At 32.4% G+C, this 18,382-nt stretch overlaps 1 protein-coding gene and 1 non-coding gene across 2 annotated transcripts; both read right to left on the reverse strand.

Annotated features, from left to right (window-relative positions):
* Positions 1 to 7,230: 7,230 nt before the first annotated feature.
* Positions 7,231 to 18,297, reverse strand: LOC122607321 (protein SAWADEE HOMEODOMAIN HOMOLOG 1-like). The gene is made up of 9 exons (XM_043780272.1): positions 18,085 to 18,297; positions 16,849 to 16,934; positions 16,669 to 16,714; positions 16,315 to 16,492; positions 16,019 to 16,082; positions 15,853 to 15,904; positions 14,905 to 15,048; positions 8,021 to 8,140; positions 7,231 to 7,628 (listed from the first exon to the last, which is right to left on the reverse strand). Exons 1-9 carry the CDS (start codon positions 18,151 to 18,153, stop codon positions 7,587 to 7,589), a joined length of 801 nt encoding a protein of 266 aa, XP_043636207.1. The 5' UTR covers positions 18,154 to 18,297; the 3' UTR covers positions 7,231 to 7,586.
* Positions 10,601 to 10,673, reverse strand: TRNAD-GUC. Its single transcript has one exon. It is a non-coding gene; the product is annotated as a tRNA-Asp (tRNA).
* Positions 18,298 to 18,382: the final 85 nt, after the last annotated feature.

Raw genomic sequence — 18,382 nt, forward strand, 5'->3', positions numbered from 1 at the left:
CCAAAAGATTTCAGATTCAACACTTGCCGGAAAACTCAAAATACCCATAACATGGATTTTGAGAAATATTTCTATACGATTTAGCTTGTTCTAAGAATGCAATATTTATGTTTTTGCAAATAAGTCCATGTTGGATTAGGTGTACGTGCTCCTCACTAAGACACCAATGGTGTGCCTCATTTATTATTCCATAAGCTCTGCACCAAAAAGAGAAGTACAAAATGGGGAGAGACCTTCATGTGAGTTCGGTTTTTGTCAATGAGGCAAAGACATAAGATCGAAAAATTACAAATATATATAAAAGGGAGCAAAGAGAGACGAAAGGACCAGAAGGCCTAACAGGCCCCGACAACTAAATTATTTCAGATAAAAAATTCCGATCATCGTCACCTGATTCTTAGTTTATGTAATAGAAGTTCAAAGCAATTTACAGTTCATGATTTGGTTGATTATAGTTCTTGTTCTATATTTTGTAGAGAAACTTTAAATCCGTTGTTCGTGAAATCCTTACGTCGAAATCTCATTCTGAAAGTTGTTACAAGTTTACTATTGATTCATCTAGTATTGTGTTAAGTTTCATAGCAATTTGTTACCTTTCATTTTTGGCGATTTAGTTAGATGTTGGTTTCATCGTAAGGTTTTCGATATAGTTTATAGGTCAATCATTAAGGTTATTAAGTTGTTACAATAGTTAGATAAGTAGATTGAGGTACAAAGAATTCGGGTGTGACAACCGATTCATTGGATTTCGTTTCGGTTATAAGTTATTCGCACTCAAAGTTGTCAGTTCGTACAAGTTCCATGCTAGTTTGTTGTTTTTTTTTTCTCAATTGGGTCTTGGTTACAATTTCATTTATGATGCTTTTAATTTACATTTCATGAAATATTGACATTTTAAGAATTTTTTGTTAGGATTCGTGCGGAAATTAATTTTGAGAAGTTTGGTGGTGGTTTCGTGGTCTAATTCGAAGAAACGAGTGAGATATCGGCATTTTAAGTTTTTCGGCGAATTTTCCGACGAAAGTCAGCCGGAGAAGATGAAGATGATGACAACAGAAAAGTAAATTTCAGTTTTCGTCCCAGAAATTGTCATTTTTTGCAGTTTCAGTCCCTCAAGTGTTTTGCACGTGTCCGACTTAACGGCTGAAACTTAACGACTTTTTACGAGGGACGATGATTGAAAAATCTGCCAACTTTAAGGTCAAAATTGTAATTTTTTTACTTAAGGGACGAAAAGTGAAAAATATGCCAACTTCAACGACGAAAAGTGTAATTACTCTTCTTTTTATAATCCCTACATTATATAAATCTCACTTCAAAATTTCTTAGTTATTGCCTATGTGGCATGCTTAAAAATGCAAGAAAGCCCAAAAATCATTACAATATTGCTCCTTGGAAGGTCTACGGATTAGTTACTTTTATAAGAAGTTCAAATTTTCTAAAACATATTAGTTATGCTTTCAAGAAGTTCAAATTTTCGAAAATTTGAATATGTAACCGTTCGTGTATTGCTTGTGGCGGTTACTTCTTTGCATGTCTATGTCTATATAAGGACACTTCCATTAAGTTTTAAGGCATTTCAAAACGTAAACACATAACAGATCAATTTTAGCATGGCTTCACTAAACCATGTTTCAATTAGAAATTTGTGTCCAAATAATAAGCCATGTACGATAACGGTTAGAATTTGCGGCTATGGAAGCAACCTCTATATGGAGATGTTAATAACATAGGTAGTATTGAGATGATCCCGATGGACGAACATGTAAGTATTTATTGTTTGTGAATTTTTCTTTTTTGATTATATTACTTTTTAACATAACTTTCTTTTGAATTTATAACTAGCTTTTTAACATTCTAATGTATAAGCATTTTCATTTTGACAGTTTGATAGTGTGGTTGTTGTTGCAACAATCGATTTTATTCCAACCGACCAGTTATGGTATTCAATGGAATGTGTGAACTGTTCTCAAGAAGTTAAGTTGGCCGATCTCTACATGGATGCAGTCGACATTATTGATGCTTTAAGGGACAACAAAATGTGGATTTGTTGTTCATGTAAAAAGGAAGGAGTTCTCTTCAATCCTATGTATATATTTATATTTCATATTAAAACTCTATAATCATTAAGTTGTGTGGTAAAATTGTATATTTGTTTTTTTTTGGGTAGGTTTAATGTGCAAGTTAGGATTGTAGATGCCACTGGTGTTATTGGAGTTAAAATGAATGATCAACAAATTTTAAATCTTATACAAAGAACAGCCTATCAAATTTGTGATGAAAATTATGAGGTATATTTGGTTTATTTTAGTGCTAAATAAGATTTTTCTATGCATTTTAAGTCATTAATTTTTTTTAAAATGGTCATTAGTTGTAATAGGAGTACATTTATTTCGCTACATGCATGCTTGAACTGGTGTTAAAGAAATTATTTAAGGTTATAGCGCATCCACGTGGGTCTATATATCAAAGTGGGAGAAAATTCATAATACCTATCACATCCAGGTAACCAACATAATCCTTCTTATATGCGCCTTTTATGGGCAATCCATTTTATAATTTCTCTCTGGCGTGCAATGTATGCGTTTTAAGCCCTCGTGTATCATTAATAAATCCCAATGTATATCTAGCATTCTTCTTCTTTAAATTAATCAACTCATAATAATATTTTTATTATGTCCAACTTAGTTATATTTATTCATTGATACAATCTTAAAATAAAGTTTAAGAAAAATTATTTAAGGTTGTCCGTGCATCGCACGGGGTGTAAGCACTAGTATAGTATAGATGATAAGACAAGTCAAGTACAGTGATTTTAGTTAACACAAATTTTCCAATGTGTAGCTCAAATTAAAAAGTTAATGCGACCTTTTTTTCATTACGATTTCACTTGCTAGTAGAAACTTTCTAATAATTTCTATCTTTTATTGTAGGTGACACTCCTAATATATGTATTTTGAAAATTCAACTGCATCACTATCTACAAGTTAACGAAAACTCAATTTTTGTTTAGTTTTTCGAAGTATATAAATCTAAAAGTTAAAAGTGTGTGTCTTTTTCCAAATAAAATATAAGGAAATATAAAATGTGTTCGGATATAATTTTTTTAAAAAATATATTTCATGAAGAATGAAGAAAGAAAACTGAGTATTACTCAGAATAATAAATTAATAACTACATTTTGGAAAACTCAACTTCGTTGTTTTCTATATATATATAACGCTTTTAGGTTACATATCGTTTTTTTAATGCATAAAATTCATTGGCCCAAACATTTATTCATTAATCAAAAAATATTAAAAAAAATTGTATGTGAGGGTTCACTCCTAAGCTTAGATGTCGGACAACTTTATATTCACTTTTCCAAATATATTTAAGGGCATATCATACGTACAGCCGCTGTACGTATTCTCGGTACAGCACCATAGAAAATCAAGGGACATTTATAATATATATAAAATAAGTTTAAGGGTCAAAATGTAAACTTTTAATTTTTTTTGTGTGTTCAATACCTAAGCAGGGTATTTAGTGGCGGCCCTGAAAATTCAAGTGTCCAGTCCGAAATGAGAGAAAAAAGTGCCCCAAACTCTTAGGAATCTAATTATATAAGAATGTTTTTTTTATATAATTGAGACATTATAACAATTACAAAATGATAGTATTAGAAATCCATACCAAAATAGTTAATCAAGGATTTGAGAAGCTCGTCTAGCATTCTTCATAGCAAATTGGTTGTTTTATTTTACCTAAAACCTTTACATATAATATATATATATATATATATATATAGAAAATTTTTAAAAATTTTTGTGCCTCCTCAAAATTGTGTCCCAGCCGAATGTCTTGGCCCCCCCACCCCCCTCTGGGCCTCCCATGCAGGGTAGCCATCATTTTTCTTTTTTCTTTTTTAAGTAGAAAACTCAGTTTTTCACTTGACAACCAACTGTATTTTTTAAATTATATAAAGATTTTATGGAAATAAAAAATCTTTTTCGTTTTTTTAAGAATTTAGAAAATAAATATAAAAGTTCTATAACTAAACATGATTTAAGTTTTCTTAAAGATATAAGAATGCTCAAAAAAACATAAAACTTTTGTCTCAATATTGTAACTAGAAAAATTTGACTGTCTGTAGTTTTTTCATGTCTAGTTTTTGTCAACAAGTTATTTTCCAAATACAATTTCTCCGAACATAAATAAACAACTACCATGTTTTGTGACAAATTTTACCATTATACTCTACAAACATGAGAAATCTTTCTATTTAACTAAGAGAGAATAATTTTTTTCTTAGATGTCACTTTTAGTTGTTTGGCACATTTGATTTTTAATTAGTTGTCATTTTTCATTAAATTGTTATATTTAAGTTGTCATGTATTTAGCTATATCATTTAAATTAATCTAATCATCGATCCTAATAATTAATACAAATGAAAATAAAATCAATATATTCTCTGATAAATATATTCTACTCCCGTTCAAGTTTAATATGATATTGATGATATCTATCTATCCTTTTTTAATAATATTTATATTTATACGAAATTTAGATAATGATGATTGTGTATCGTTTATAAAATAAATAAACATGATTTAAGATTTACCCATCCGTGATTCAAAATTTACCATTTAATAAAAATAAAAGTACTAGTAATTTACTTATTCATATATAAATAACGTACTGCATAACTAAGAGAAAATATAGATGAACTTACGTAAAACCTTCATTTAACTTATAAATAGGATTTTTACTTATTCATTAATTATTAGATAAGTTTTTATTTAAATGTCATTTTTATGAAAACAAGTCCGTTGGTCGGTATTCAAATATATTCATTTATGATGTAACTGTCTTTAATAAGTAAGTTTACGTTATAACACATTGTTATTACAATATTATAGTTTATACTTTAAATTTGAAAGATACATTATTTATTTTTAAGAAATTTTTTATGATAATTTTTCACCATGCAATACATGAGTTGTACCGTATAAGAGAGGATATTTTGATTCAACAAAAACGTGCATTGATCTGCATATGGACCCTCCCAGATAACCACAGTGAAAGCAACCACATAAAAAGGCCCAATTATTTTAATAGAGACCCACCAGGCCATCAGTACCACTACTTTTATACCTGCATATGACAGCTGTACTTCGTGCATATAAACTTGTACATAAGTTATTGTTGCTAAAAATCACAATTCACATACCAAAAATAGGTGATGATAACACGATAAAATCATCCGAATAAGGTATGTTTGACAAAACTAGCTGTAGGTGTAAGCTGGTAGCTGTTGACTGATAACTGAAAGCTGTTCGTTAAAGCTTTTTAAATATATTTATGTGTTTGACAAAATAGCTATAACTTTTAATGAAATATATAAAAAGACAAAAAAGACATAAATAAAATACACTTATATTGAACATAATGTATACACTTATACCGAACATAATGTATACAGGTTTTTTTCTTAATTAAATACATAAGAAAAACCTAAACTTGTTTCATACACTATATAAAATATACAATAAAAGATAAACTAATTAAAAAACTTTAAAAAAATGAGTTATTCAAAAAAAAAAAAAAACTTTGTGAGTGAGACTGAATCACTAAGCCCCACCTGTGCATATTGCAACACCTCACCCACCCTACTATTGTACCTTATGTCTTCTTGCAGTCATTCACCATACTAATGTACATTCTGTACTTCGAATTGAAATAAATATAATAAGAGATAGAGAAGGGTACTTAAGTACCTTTGTGATCTAAAAGCCTGTAGCTTTTCCTAAACGCTAGTGAAACTAGCGTTACAATATAGAGCTTTTTCTCAAATCCAAAACGCTTGAAGCTACCTATCCAAACGATACTTTTCATCGAATAAGAGTTTTTTCTTAAAAGCTAAAAGCTTGAAATTCCAAATGTTGCCAAACATATCCTAAATATAAACGTATCAAAATGTACGGCTGTCTAATGTTAAAGATAACAAATTGTCGTTGTGGTATTATCATCGCCCACAAGGCCACAACAAATACATGCTTTGTTATATATAGAATATATAAAATATCATACTGTAATTATCTATGATAAATAAAAAAAGACTGGCTGGTATTCGATATTTTTTTGGTAATTAAACCTGACTATTTGCAGCGACTATCGTTGCAAATTAATCGCTGCAAATAGTGGTGTTTTTGTGCATATCCAACTATTTGCAGCGATTACTGACAGGGGGCCCGTTATTTTTTGTCAGATTTACCATTACAGACAGGAGGCCCCGCACTATTTACAATGACTATCGCTGCAAATAGTCGGTGTGGTCTAGATACCAAAAAAGCTTGGTTGGGATATAATCCCTTAAAAAAATCATGATATATATAAATTGTACATTTGATGTGGTAGTTGGAACTTGGCGACGTCGGTAGCAAGCTTACAAATCATATTTCATCTCATGCCAAGAACATTAAATGACCATGGTACTTCAAACATCAACAAACTTACAAATCATATTTCATCACATGGCAACAACATTAAATGACCATGGTATATCAAACATCAAACATTTCAACTATAAGAAAATATTAAAAAAATGTTAAATGCAATCTTTAAAATTTCATTAAACGTGTATAAAAGAATTTTGTTTAGTGGACAAGAAAGATTGAGCAAGCTATCCTGAATCACTTAGTCAAAATCATCGAGCTACATGGACAAATTATTTACAGGTAAAAGAAAAAATGCAACATAAAATTGATAGAAAAAACACAATCAGAAATCAAATAGTAGTAATGAAAAAAATAAAAAGAATAATGGAGAATCACCCCCAAGAGTATTTCATTTTAAAAGTTCATCATTGAATTTTATGAAACTATAAACTAACCTTTGTGGCAATAATAGGGCTTTTACAAAGAGGTTTCGAAATCAGTTAAGTGACTCGACTTATTTACTTGACTTTGTAAATAGTCAAGGTAGTTCGCATAAAAGCTAAGTGGGCGTTTGTTATTGCGATTACAAAACAGATTTTGCATTTTCAAAACTGCGTTTTTATACACTTTTCATACCAGATAATCACTTATTCATACACTTTTAAATTATTTGTGTTTTTGAAATGTAATAATCAAATAATCACTTCAAAAGGTAATCTCAAACACCCTCTAAGTATATTATAATCACTCATTTAGACGGCTTGGTAGATTTCATAACGATATTATATATTTCTACTTGAGAAGAAGATGAACATTGTTATTGCTGACTCCATTATTCACTTATTAAATTAACGGTAGAAATAGACATACAATATTAAGTTTGAGTAGGGACGACCATCTAAAAATTATATATATTTTGCCTCTAACCCCTTGCCACTTGCCAGTGGCTATTTTAATATAATTTTCCGTTAAAAAAAACATCTTATTAAATGCAAAAATTTATTGTTAGTTATTACTACAAACATAATATTCTTACAACTACAGCACAATGTGAGTCGAGATTGCTGGAAACCTGCAACTGCAATGTCGGGTACATGTCCGAGATTTCAAAATCTATCTCCAAGTTATTCAGATGAGATACAATTCCAGCTCTCTACCAGAGACCTTCATGAAGGCCTTCGACATATCTCGCTACAATGGACTTCCAACTGTCATAATGAGTAAAAAAAGATAGAGGTTACACTAAAGGACAACTTCGGCACCGGGTCAAAAGATGTGTAAATTTTAACATAGGGAGAAATGGGTTGACTCAAGTTGTGCTAGCCCAAAAGCTGTTTTGTCCAATAACACTATTACCAATTTAGTATGTCAAATATACAACAGTAAGTTTATTATTAAACACTTAATCTATTTATAAAATATTTAGGAGGTTTTAGACATTGAAACTACACTTGGGCCAATTCCATCGGTCCCATTTAACACGGTAACTATTTTAAAAAATATATATATATATATAGATAATTGGTTACAAATATAGATAATTGGCATATGATAAAGAACAAATCGCAAAGGATGAATGATATTAACAGTATTTATTTACCTCGGCATTATCGTACTCAAACCGAACCAAAAAGGTACAAGTGCAATCATCTTTATCATGCAGCTGCCTTTCAATGTGTAAAACATGTGCATCAGAATAAAGTGCGTGATCTTCATTTGCCTGAACATTGTAAACAATATAGGTTATGGCGACTTGAACAATCTTTTTACCATATCTTGAGTTCAAAGAAAGCGAAAGACAGTTCACAAGAGAAACAAGTGGCAGAGAGAGGGGAGCCTTGATGCATTAGAAGAGGTGGAAATTTCAGCTTATTTGTATAGAAAAGGGTTCCCTTGAGTTTCATTTTAATAGATTAAAGGGCAAAATCCATAAAAAGGTAATCTTTTTATTCAAAGTTCCTAATAAGGGGAATCTATTTAGGTTTCAACTATTAAAAGGATCTTATTTCTAAAAAGTTCTCAATAAAGGTAATATCGTTAGTTTTTATCGTTAGACATCTGTTAAGTGATACGTTGTCATGTCACGTCATTAAAAACAATTTACATGGAAATCTAACATGGTCATTCATTTCTTCAGGGATCAAAAGTGTAATTATCACTTTTAAATTTTTTAAAAGAAACTAATAATCATTATCACTATCAATTTCTATTATTATTCAAGCACTTAAAGATTTTTTCACGCCATCTATATTATCCAAACGTAATTGACCATTTTATTTAGTTACTCCCCCCACATGCCCATTGCTCATTCACTATTTTTTTTTCTTTTCTTTTCTGCCCGTGAGGAACGAAAGGAAGAAACAAGCACTTAAGATTTTTTTGTTTTTTGTTTTTTGAAGGTTTAAATATAACACCACACAACATAATAGGAATTATGATTTGAGATTTGGATTTCATTTCTTGTTTTTGGGAAAATCAAAAGCCAGCCACCGCAACCATCACTCAAATTCGACCCATCTGGGTTCTTCAATTTGGATGGAGTCTACAATGGATTTTTAGATCTGGTATGGATTTCAATGGAGATGTGAAGATGATGGAGATTACCTATATATCCGATAGTGGATGGTGGTGGAATATTGGGGTCATAAAGCCTTATATCTGTATCTTTTTATTTCCGGCAAGCGGCAGTGTCACCCGATCGTTGGGGTTTCATATGATTTTTTTTTCTTGAACAAGATTGATTTGTGATATATAGATCATATAGATATAGATCATATAGATATAGATCTATTTGTGGATACAGATAAATGGATTGTTTATGTCTATATGATTTTTGATATGTAGTATAAATATAGAAGTAGATATAGATTTTTGATGGGTTGATAGATTCATGTAAAGATTGATATTGAATATGTAGATTATTAGTTCCGATTTTGGCTTCTAATGGATTTTGAGTGGTGTTTTGCTGATGAAGAAGAGAATGATAGTATATTACAGTTAGTTACACTTTTTGTCCTATGAGGCTGATACATTATCGAAGTAATCCATGTCAGTTTTTTGAATGATATAACATGACGACGTTATATTTAATGGGTGACTAACAATAAAAACTAACGACAATACCTTTATTGAGAAGTTTGTAGAAATGAAATCCTTTTAATAGTCGAAACTTAAATAGGTTCCCTTTATTAAGAAATTTGAGTAAAAAGATTATCTTTTTTTTTTCTCTAGATTAAACAGGTAAAATATACAGTATAAGACTCAAATGGGTTAAAAGGGTCAAATGTTCTCATGTGTTTACACATGCTAAAAAGTTAAAATGTCCTAAAGTGTTTTAACTAAAATTAGCTTATATATCATTAAAATTAGGGAAAATTCCATAAAAAGGTCTATTTACATGAAATTACTATTAAAGGTAACCTATTTTGTTTTCGTCTATTTAAAGGATCCTATATTGGTGCATTTCCGGGTGACAACATCATTATAGAAGTTTGTCTCGAGTCTATTGAATATGTACTTGTAATGAACGTTAAGTTTTCGCATGTAATAAGTTGAACTCATGTTAGTCAAACTCGTGTTGACCCGGTCAAACTTGTGTTGACTTGGTCGAGCTCGACCTACACGAGGTCGACTGATTAGACGTCGGCCCGGTCCGGTCCATGTTTAAACCTATATATATAGATGTAAGGTTTAGGTTTTGGTAGAGAAAAAGAGAGAGAGTTTGAGTTGCAACTAGTGAATCTTCCAGTCGTTTTGTTTTCATAATTTCATATTCCGAACTTGGTATTTTACTTGTAATTGCATTTACTGAGTAATATACGGTTCTTATTCATATTCATGTTCGGGTTGTTGATTGCTTTTGTATAAGAATTTCCGTACTTATACATTAGTTACTTAATCTTGTTTGATCCAATGGTACAAAGGGACTTTCAATTGGTATCAGAGCCACTAGAGGTATTCTTTTGGTTCGAGGTTAAGGTTTCAACAACGATTAAGGTATTTACACTCGATTCTCCAAGGTTTTTATTTCGGTCAAGACTCTCACGCTCCACTCGAGCTCGACCTATTCAAGCTCGACCTCGATCTATCAAGCTCGACCTCGACCTATCAAGCTCGATCTCGACCTATTAAAGCTCGACCTCGACCTATTCAAGCTCGATCTCGACCTATCCTATCATGGCGACGTTGCCGAGATATGAACCCGGGTCACCCGCGTGACAGGCGGGTATACTAACCAACTATACTACAACGCCTCTGGAGCTCGACCTAGTCAAGTTGGACCTAGTCAAACTCAACCTAGTCAAGCATGACCTATCCTATCTCGACCATCTGGAGCTCGACATATCCTAGCTCGACCTATTCGGGCTCGAGTCACTAGGTTCCGATTTTTCTTGTTCGACTATATAATCAGATTTTGTGCTCCAAGTGATTGGTTTTTTTTTGTTTTAAAATTTGCAATCTTAGATTATGTTTAGGTTCCGTACTTGTCTGAATATTGAACTTGTAAACTCTTTTGAGTTTAGGTTCGATATTTGTTAATCGACAGTTTTGGACTTGTAAACTTGATCAACTTTGGATTCTAATTTATTACTTTTCGAATTGTCAAGAACTTGTAATTTTGATTTAGTCTTGGTCTAAGCTTGTTGGAATATTGAACTTGTAAACTCTTTGAGTTTTGGTTCGATTTATGGTCAACTTTAGGTTCTAAATTTAGACAACTCGAATCAATGACGACTAAAGGTCTATCCTTTATAGAAGATTCCGAAAAATCTTAGAGGGAATTCAAGACCAGATAAAAAGGTTCTTTTGGCAAGGAGCTATTGGGTTATCTCTTTATTGTATACATGAGCACCTGTGTCATGATGTTGTTTTGGCAAGGAGCTACTAGGTTATCTCTTGATTGTATATGTGAACAATTGTGTCATGATGTTGATATAGCAATGAGCTACCGTGTTATCTCTGGATTGCATATGTGAACAACCGTTGGATGAAGATGAGAATGGGAGATGTGTTGTAACCAAAAACAAACATATAGGCTGTTTTAAGAATTTTGTAGAGAAAAAAGGAGGATAAAAATTCAAAGCTTCCGTGTTTTCTATGCAAAATTCTTTGGTGTTCGTAGCAATGAAGATCATGGTGTTTCGACGGGGTTGTCATGGTATCTTTTTGGTTTTGAATCTGTGTGACATGTGTCCGACCTAGTTTTTGGATCAAAGACGCCTGATTATAGGTTAGGTGATTCAATTGAATCAAATGAAGATTGAAGGCCAGGATTGAAAATCCAAGTAAACTATTGATGATCATTGTTGTGCGTGTGTTTGGGCTTTTATCTTAAAGCTTTTGAGATAAAATTAATCATTTGTAGCCAAGTAGTTTATGATCAAACATTTATTTTATGCCAATGATATAGAGATGATTAATTTGGTAACTAGTGAAGGGGTTGCAGATTAAGTGGTTTTCTGTGTATTTTGGAGATGTTTACCTTGAGGGGGAGATTTGATACAAAAGACATTAGATGGTTGGTGGATTTGTGAAGTTACAAGACAAAGTCAAACACTATTGGTTGAAGACATGGATCTTGTGAGTGTTTCATATCTGAAATTCAAGTTACATAATTTCTTATCGTTGTGAGAGTTGATTAAATTCGATGCTGATTGTTGGAGATTTAACTTCTTTATCATATGTCGGTTAAGCTTAAAGATCAAAATAGATAGAGCGATGTTATTTTGCATAATGTCTGGAGTGATGACATCCGAATTGCATGAGGCAATGATGTTTGTATTGCTTTGAAGTGATGATGTTTGGCATGATAATATTGCTTGGAGCTTAAATCGGATGTTACTGTTCAGGGGGAGAATTACAATCTGGGTATTAGATTTGTTAATTGTCATAAGGGTACAAAGATTTTGCAGTTTGAAGATCAGTGTGCAGCGCATAAAGATCAAGTCTTACCAAAAAAAGACATAATATTATCAGTTAACGAAAATTTGTTGATTGCAGATTTTTTAACTTATGATTGTCAGAATTGATAGCAATAGTCAAGGAGTGCTTGATTGGGCATTTCTGTTGCTATTTCCATGCATTACAAGTGAAGACTTTGAAGATCGATGAAAACTTCTAAATGCTTATGTCAAGGGGGAGTCTGTTGGTGCATTTTCGGGTGACAACATCATTATAGAAGTTTGTCTTGAGTCTATTGAATATGTACTTGTAATGAACGTTAAGTTTTCGCATGTAATAAGTTGAACTCATGTCAGTCGTTTTGTTTTCATAATTTCATATTCCGAACTTGGTATCTTACTTGTAATTGCATTTACTGAAGTAATATACGGTTCTTATTCATATTCATGTTCGGGTTGTTGATTGCTTTTGTATAAGAATTTCCGCTTATACATTTGTTACTTAATCTCATTTGATTGAGTGGTACAAAGGGACTTTCATCTATTTTCAAAAAATTCCTAATAAAGGGTATATCGTTAGTGATTGACAGACGGAGCTCGTTAAGTGCCACGTCATCAGTTTTTATATATATATCGAAATTAGGCCGATCAAAGTCAAGTGCCACGTCATCAAAACTGATGACGTGGCACTTAACGAGCTCCGTCTGTCAAAAACTAACGATATACCCTTTATTAGAAATTTTTTGAAAATAGGATCCTTTAAATAGACGAAAACAAAATAGGTTACCTTTAATAGGAATTTCGTATAAATAGGTTACCTTTTTATGGAATAAACCCTTAAAATTATATAGAATTTTGCAACCATATTTAATACATTTACTATTTATCCAATAATGAATGATAGAGATTGTCAGGGGGTCATTTTAAAACCCATTGGCACAATAGCTCATTTTCCACCACTTTGCATATACAGGCTAACCCAGTAATTAGATCTTAGATTCTTATCAAACAAATACATCTTTTCTATATATAAAATTGAAGTCCAATCCTAAAATTTAGCTAAAAAAAAGGCTTAGGTGGCACAACTCCTAACCCTTTGATTAATTAATTTGATTAAAACAAATCTATATACGACGTATGCAATCTCTTAATATTTATTAATATAATATAATATAATTAAAAGAAATGGGGAAGGGCTGAACATTTCGTCTCACCAATTTTTTTTATAAATTTCGTTCGATTAGCTTTTCAATAAAATTGATTTCTTTTCCATCAATATATAGATTGATGTTTAATTTCTTGATGTTCATTTATCTTATTTGGCATGTTGTTACATAACTATTTACAAAAACATAGATTGTATGTTTCGATTGTTTAGTATAAGAAAAAGATGGCTAATTTTATGCATATAAATTTTTGATACAAAAGTTTCCTCCTGCTTTTAACGTGACTACAACACCAATCTATTGACATGTCTCAATATGTGACATGATTCGCACACTTTTATAGTAAATTCTCTAAGAAATGTTTCTCGGAACTATTGGTTTGTTGATAATTGGGTTTTGGTTTTCTACAGTTATGTCAGCCAAAGTTCAATGAATGAAACACACCTCCTTCAATTCATTCACGAAGGATCAAATAATTGGTACGGAGTATTAAAAATTAGGTTTAAAAATTTAAAAACTCAAAAAAATTTCTATTTATTTTTCATCTATTGCAATAAAGTTTTTATGGCATGTTATTATAATCGTATAAGTTGTGTTGTATTTAACACTTATCACAACTGGTATAACTTTAAGCAATTATCATAATACTATCCGAGTAGTCACTCGGGTCCTTAAGCTAGTACCATATATACCCACAAACAGAAATAATTATCACTTTGGGCTAGAAGTACAAATTCAGCTAATTTAAATGACGGTTGATTTCGGTTCTAAATATATTCCACTTGTCATATGTCCACGCGATGCGACAGTGTAGTGGCGGCGGTGATGGGTGGCGGTAGCAATGTAGTTATTAATGTAAAAGTAATTGATATAAAAGGGAAAGTGTAGTTATTTATGTGTTAAGGGTGGATGTTGTATATCAACTTCATTAAGGGTCTTATAGGTATTTCAAATAGATATTATATGTATTTCAAGTGAACATTTTAAAATAGCGAATAAAAAGGAGGGGCATTTTAGGGTTATCAACTACTTAGTTGAATAAAATGGAGGAAACAAATGCTTTATAATGTCGTATAGATATAGATAACGGGTCAGACAGGTAAGACTAAAAAACTTAGCGAAATATAAACAAGTACGAGTAAAACAGTTTTAAAGTGAGCCAAAGCATACTTAGAAGTTTAAGAGGTTATAAACAAGTAAAACAGTTTTAAGAGATGAATTCATTATTAGATAAAATCATTTTAGCATTTCTATCAATTATACCTGTAATTTACGTAAGAGCATAAACACAATTGAAACATCAACCCAGACCATTTTAACTTGCTTTTAAAATGTTAAAAATGCTTTGACCTGTTACCCAATGTCACCAACTGATAGAAAAGCCAAAAATAAAAGGGAAAGATCAACGTAAAACATACCCTATAGCATAAGATAAGATCACCAACTTTGACCTTATGACATTCTAAAGCCTCCAAGGGGATTGACCGCTCACGAATTCCCTTTCTTAGATTCACCCACTCATCTTCATCGTGACTAAAACCAGAAAATCTTACACGAACTTCCTGTTACAGAAAGCGAACATATACATGAGATTCTTTGACACATATAACCTCCTATCATTTTATTCACTGATTACATTGTGATCATTAATCATACAAACATTACCTGTGTATACAAAGGGAGAACAAATGCCGATCCACCCAACCTTACATGGAGTGTTCGACTTAAACTAAAAATAAGTTGTCTCAAACCCAACCCCACTTTGATCTGTTGCCCGGCCATTGTTGATCATAAGGACATCCCAAAGACTGGAAGATAAACATTTGCCATGTAAAAAATTACATAATTTATAGTGTTTTCAATATATTTAAAGAAATAAGCTTTTGGGAAAGGAAATTGTAAACCAAGGAAGTCAACACAACTTTTTGTAGAGCAGGTATGTCCTGCTCCCCAAACCCAGACTATGCCTGTCCCCATACACCGTTCTTTGAGCAACAATAGACTGAATGGACACCCTACAAAACTATATGCAAAGTCTGGGCTCTCCAAACCCGGACTATAGTACGCATTCAATAGATAGCTACCACATGTAGGCGATATTCAAACATTTAGCACACATTTGAACTAAACTTTGATAATGCAACTAATTCATATCTACGCATGTAGAGGTGACAATTGCAGCCCAGGAATCAATTTAACTCCAAACAGAAAAGTGATCCAGGTCAACCAAACCAGGGCTAACCCATTTCAACCTATACTAGAACTTGCCCGTTTCAGTCCATCACCCGACCCACCCACCCGTTTTGCCACCTAGACGCACAACGTACTGAATATGTGACTGTGAGTGTGTGGTAACAAAGTCTTACAAGCTCCCCAGAGTACATTATTCGGAAAGTAAGAAATGTAGCCACGTCATACCTGAAAAAATTGACAACAAAAAGTATTACATGATAGCCACATCACAAGGTTATAATTCAAGACTCGTGAGAAATCTATATTTCAGAAAGAACACATGCTTTTTCAGTTGCTCACCAAGCACAATCCTTTGCTGACAAAGCTTCAAACATCAAATCTGAAAGTTCTGCAACGCGTTGAGCTACGAGGCAAGACAATAAATGTGAGATTGACTAGCACTTGGGCCATTCTCAATAGTCAGATATAACTTCCTCTTTCAAATATTAACAAAAATTGGTTAAAAATTTCAAATTTACTTCAAAGATAAAAAAGGACAATAACAAACATATGAAGGTTGTCCATTACAATTACATTTATAAACGTTCTCCTTCATGTCTCAAGCTTAACATGAAAGATAATAGAGAAAAAAGTACCTTTAGGCTTCTTTGGTTTTTCAGCTGCAGCCCATGCTTTGGACAAGGCAATAAGATTTTTTAGACCACTTGATGAAGGGTTTATCGTCGGATGCTGCTTTGCCACTGCATCTGACACCACCGAGGTTTTACGCTTAATGGTTGAATACAACTGTCTATCAAGAAACCAGGAGTGTACCTATACAAGAAAAACAACTCATGGGTCGCTATGGGGTAAAATGTAAATAACAAAGATTAAGGTGTCAATTGGGTTAAAGTCGAGTATCAGGGTTTTTAACAAAGTGGGAAAAAAAAACAACTAATACCTTCAAACCAAACAGCACCTAGATAACTATTAAGACATATACAACTAACCTGGCCCTGTGTGATAATAGATTTTCCATTTCGATATGCTGAGTTACTGCATACGAGAAAAAAAGGTTAGTAAAAGAATTATTACTCAAGAAACTTCATTCCGACGAGCAAAAACTTTCACTCGGTCAGGATTTACATCTTACGAAGGTAATAATCTATACAGATTTACTCTGATATTACCTGAATTTGGTTGCAAGTTCTGCACAGAGCTCCTGCTGTTGTGATTCTTTACCCCGTTTCTTGTATAAAGATTCCATTTCCAGTGACTACAAAAAGAAGGTAGAAATGTAACATATCTCTGAGACTCTGACCATAATGTTTAACATATAACAATACAAAGAGTAATGCATTTTTCGAGACTGAAATTGAAAAGGTAAGCACAATTCTGATAAAAATTATTTGTATGTACATTTGACATATTCTAATCTATATCTGATCCGCTATAACAGGGGTCAAAGGTACAATATGTTATTTGGTAAAAACTTTAGATACACGGCAGGGCTGACTAGTACTGCTGAACAGCACCACTGCTTCCAAAAGAATGCCAGCCCGACATCTAATTTAGAGATCCAGGGCAAACGGCAACTGCGATGCGAGTGTAAAACCTACCTTGCACTCTAAGCATGAGTGCATCGCATAGGCCATTCGCACCAGGGTTGTCAAAATAATGATATACTCAGCTGCACTACTGGCTAGAGGACTCGCCTCTGCAGCAACATCATTGGTCAGAAAGGCATAAGGTTATTTGTAGATATATAAGTGAATCAACGGTCACAATCTTCTAGAAGGCTTGAAACAATATAAATACGCGGACCATCTAATCCCTCATCCTGTAAGGTGAATCACAGAGCATGTCCCCAAGGGATGAGTAATCATCTTGAATCCAAGATTCAGGCACCATTCTTAGCTCGATGACGTTCGATCAATATATGTAGTATATAATGCATTTATCTTTTGGCATTCCTAATTATAACACAGTTGTCTTAAATTGAACAAGAATCTAAGTAATTGGATCTCCTAGACCTATAACCAAACACCCACATTCCTTTCTCTTAGTAACCACACAAACTAACACGCCGTAAGCTACCGCCGCCGCATTCATCGGGCACAGGGCCACCCACTTACATTCGGTTACAAAATAGTTAAACTTCAAAAGTAACACACTAATATTCTTTTTATGAAAATAAATTAAAAATAAATAAATAAATAATGAAGCATCACTTACTATTCTGTATTATATATTTTATTTTATAATAAAACACATTCATAACATACAGTGCACTCTTTCCACATATCTATCTCCCTATATATATATATATAGAGTTACATAAAACTAATGAGACAATAAGTTTATCTAAAAACACAAACTGATCACTAAAAACATGCAAACATATATATATAAATAAATGAAAATACCTCAGCGAGTGTAAATTCAGAAACATCCTTAATTTGTGTATCGGTATCCATGGGTTCTGCAGTTGTCATTTGTGGTTTGATCGGACGGACGGCCAGAATTTTATTAATTGACGACAAATAATTACTTTAGGGTTTAACAACTTAAACCGGTTTCTTCTGGTTTGTGGGAAGGAAGAGTGGATAGATAGTGTTTGGTTTGGTAAGGTAAATGTGCACGTGTGTGTGTGTGTGTAGAAGTTTGACGCTGTCTTTTACTCTTTTTTTTTTTTTTTACTGTCACTGTCAATGTTTAGATTTG

Source organism: Erigeron canadensis, chromosome 7 (assembly GCF_010389155.1).
Source record: "Erigeron canadensis isolate Cc75 chromosome 7, C_canadensis_v1, whole genome shotgun sequence".
NCBI lineage: Eukaryota > Viridiplantae > Streptophyta > Magnoliopsida > Asterales > Asteraceae > Erigeron > Erigeron canadensis.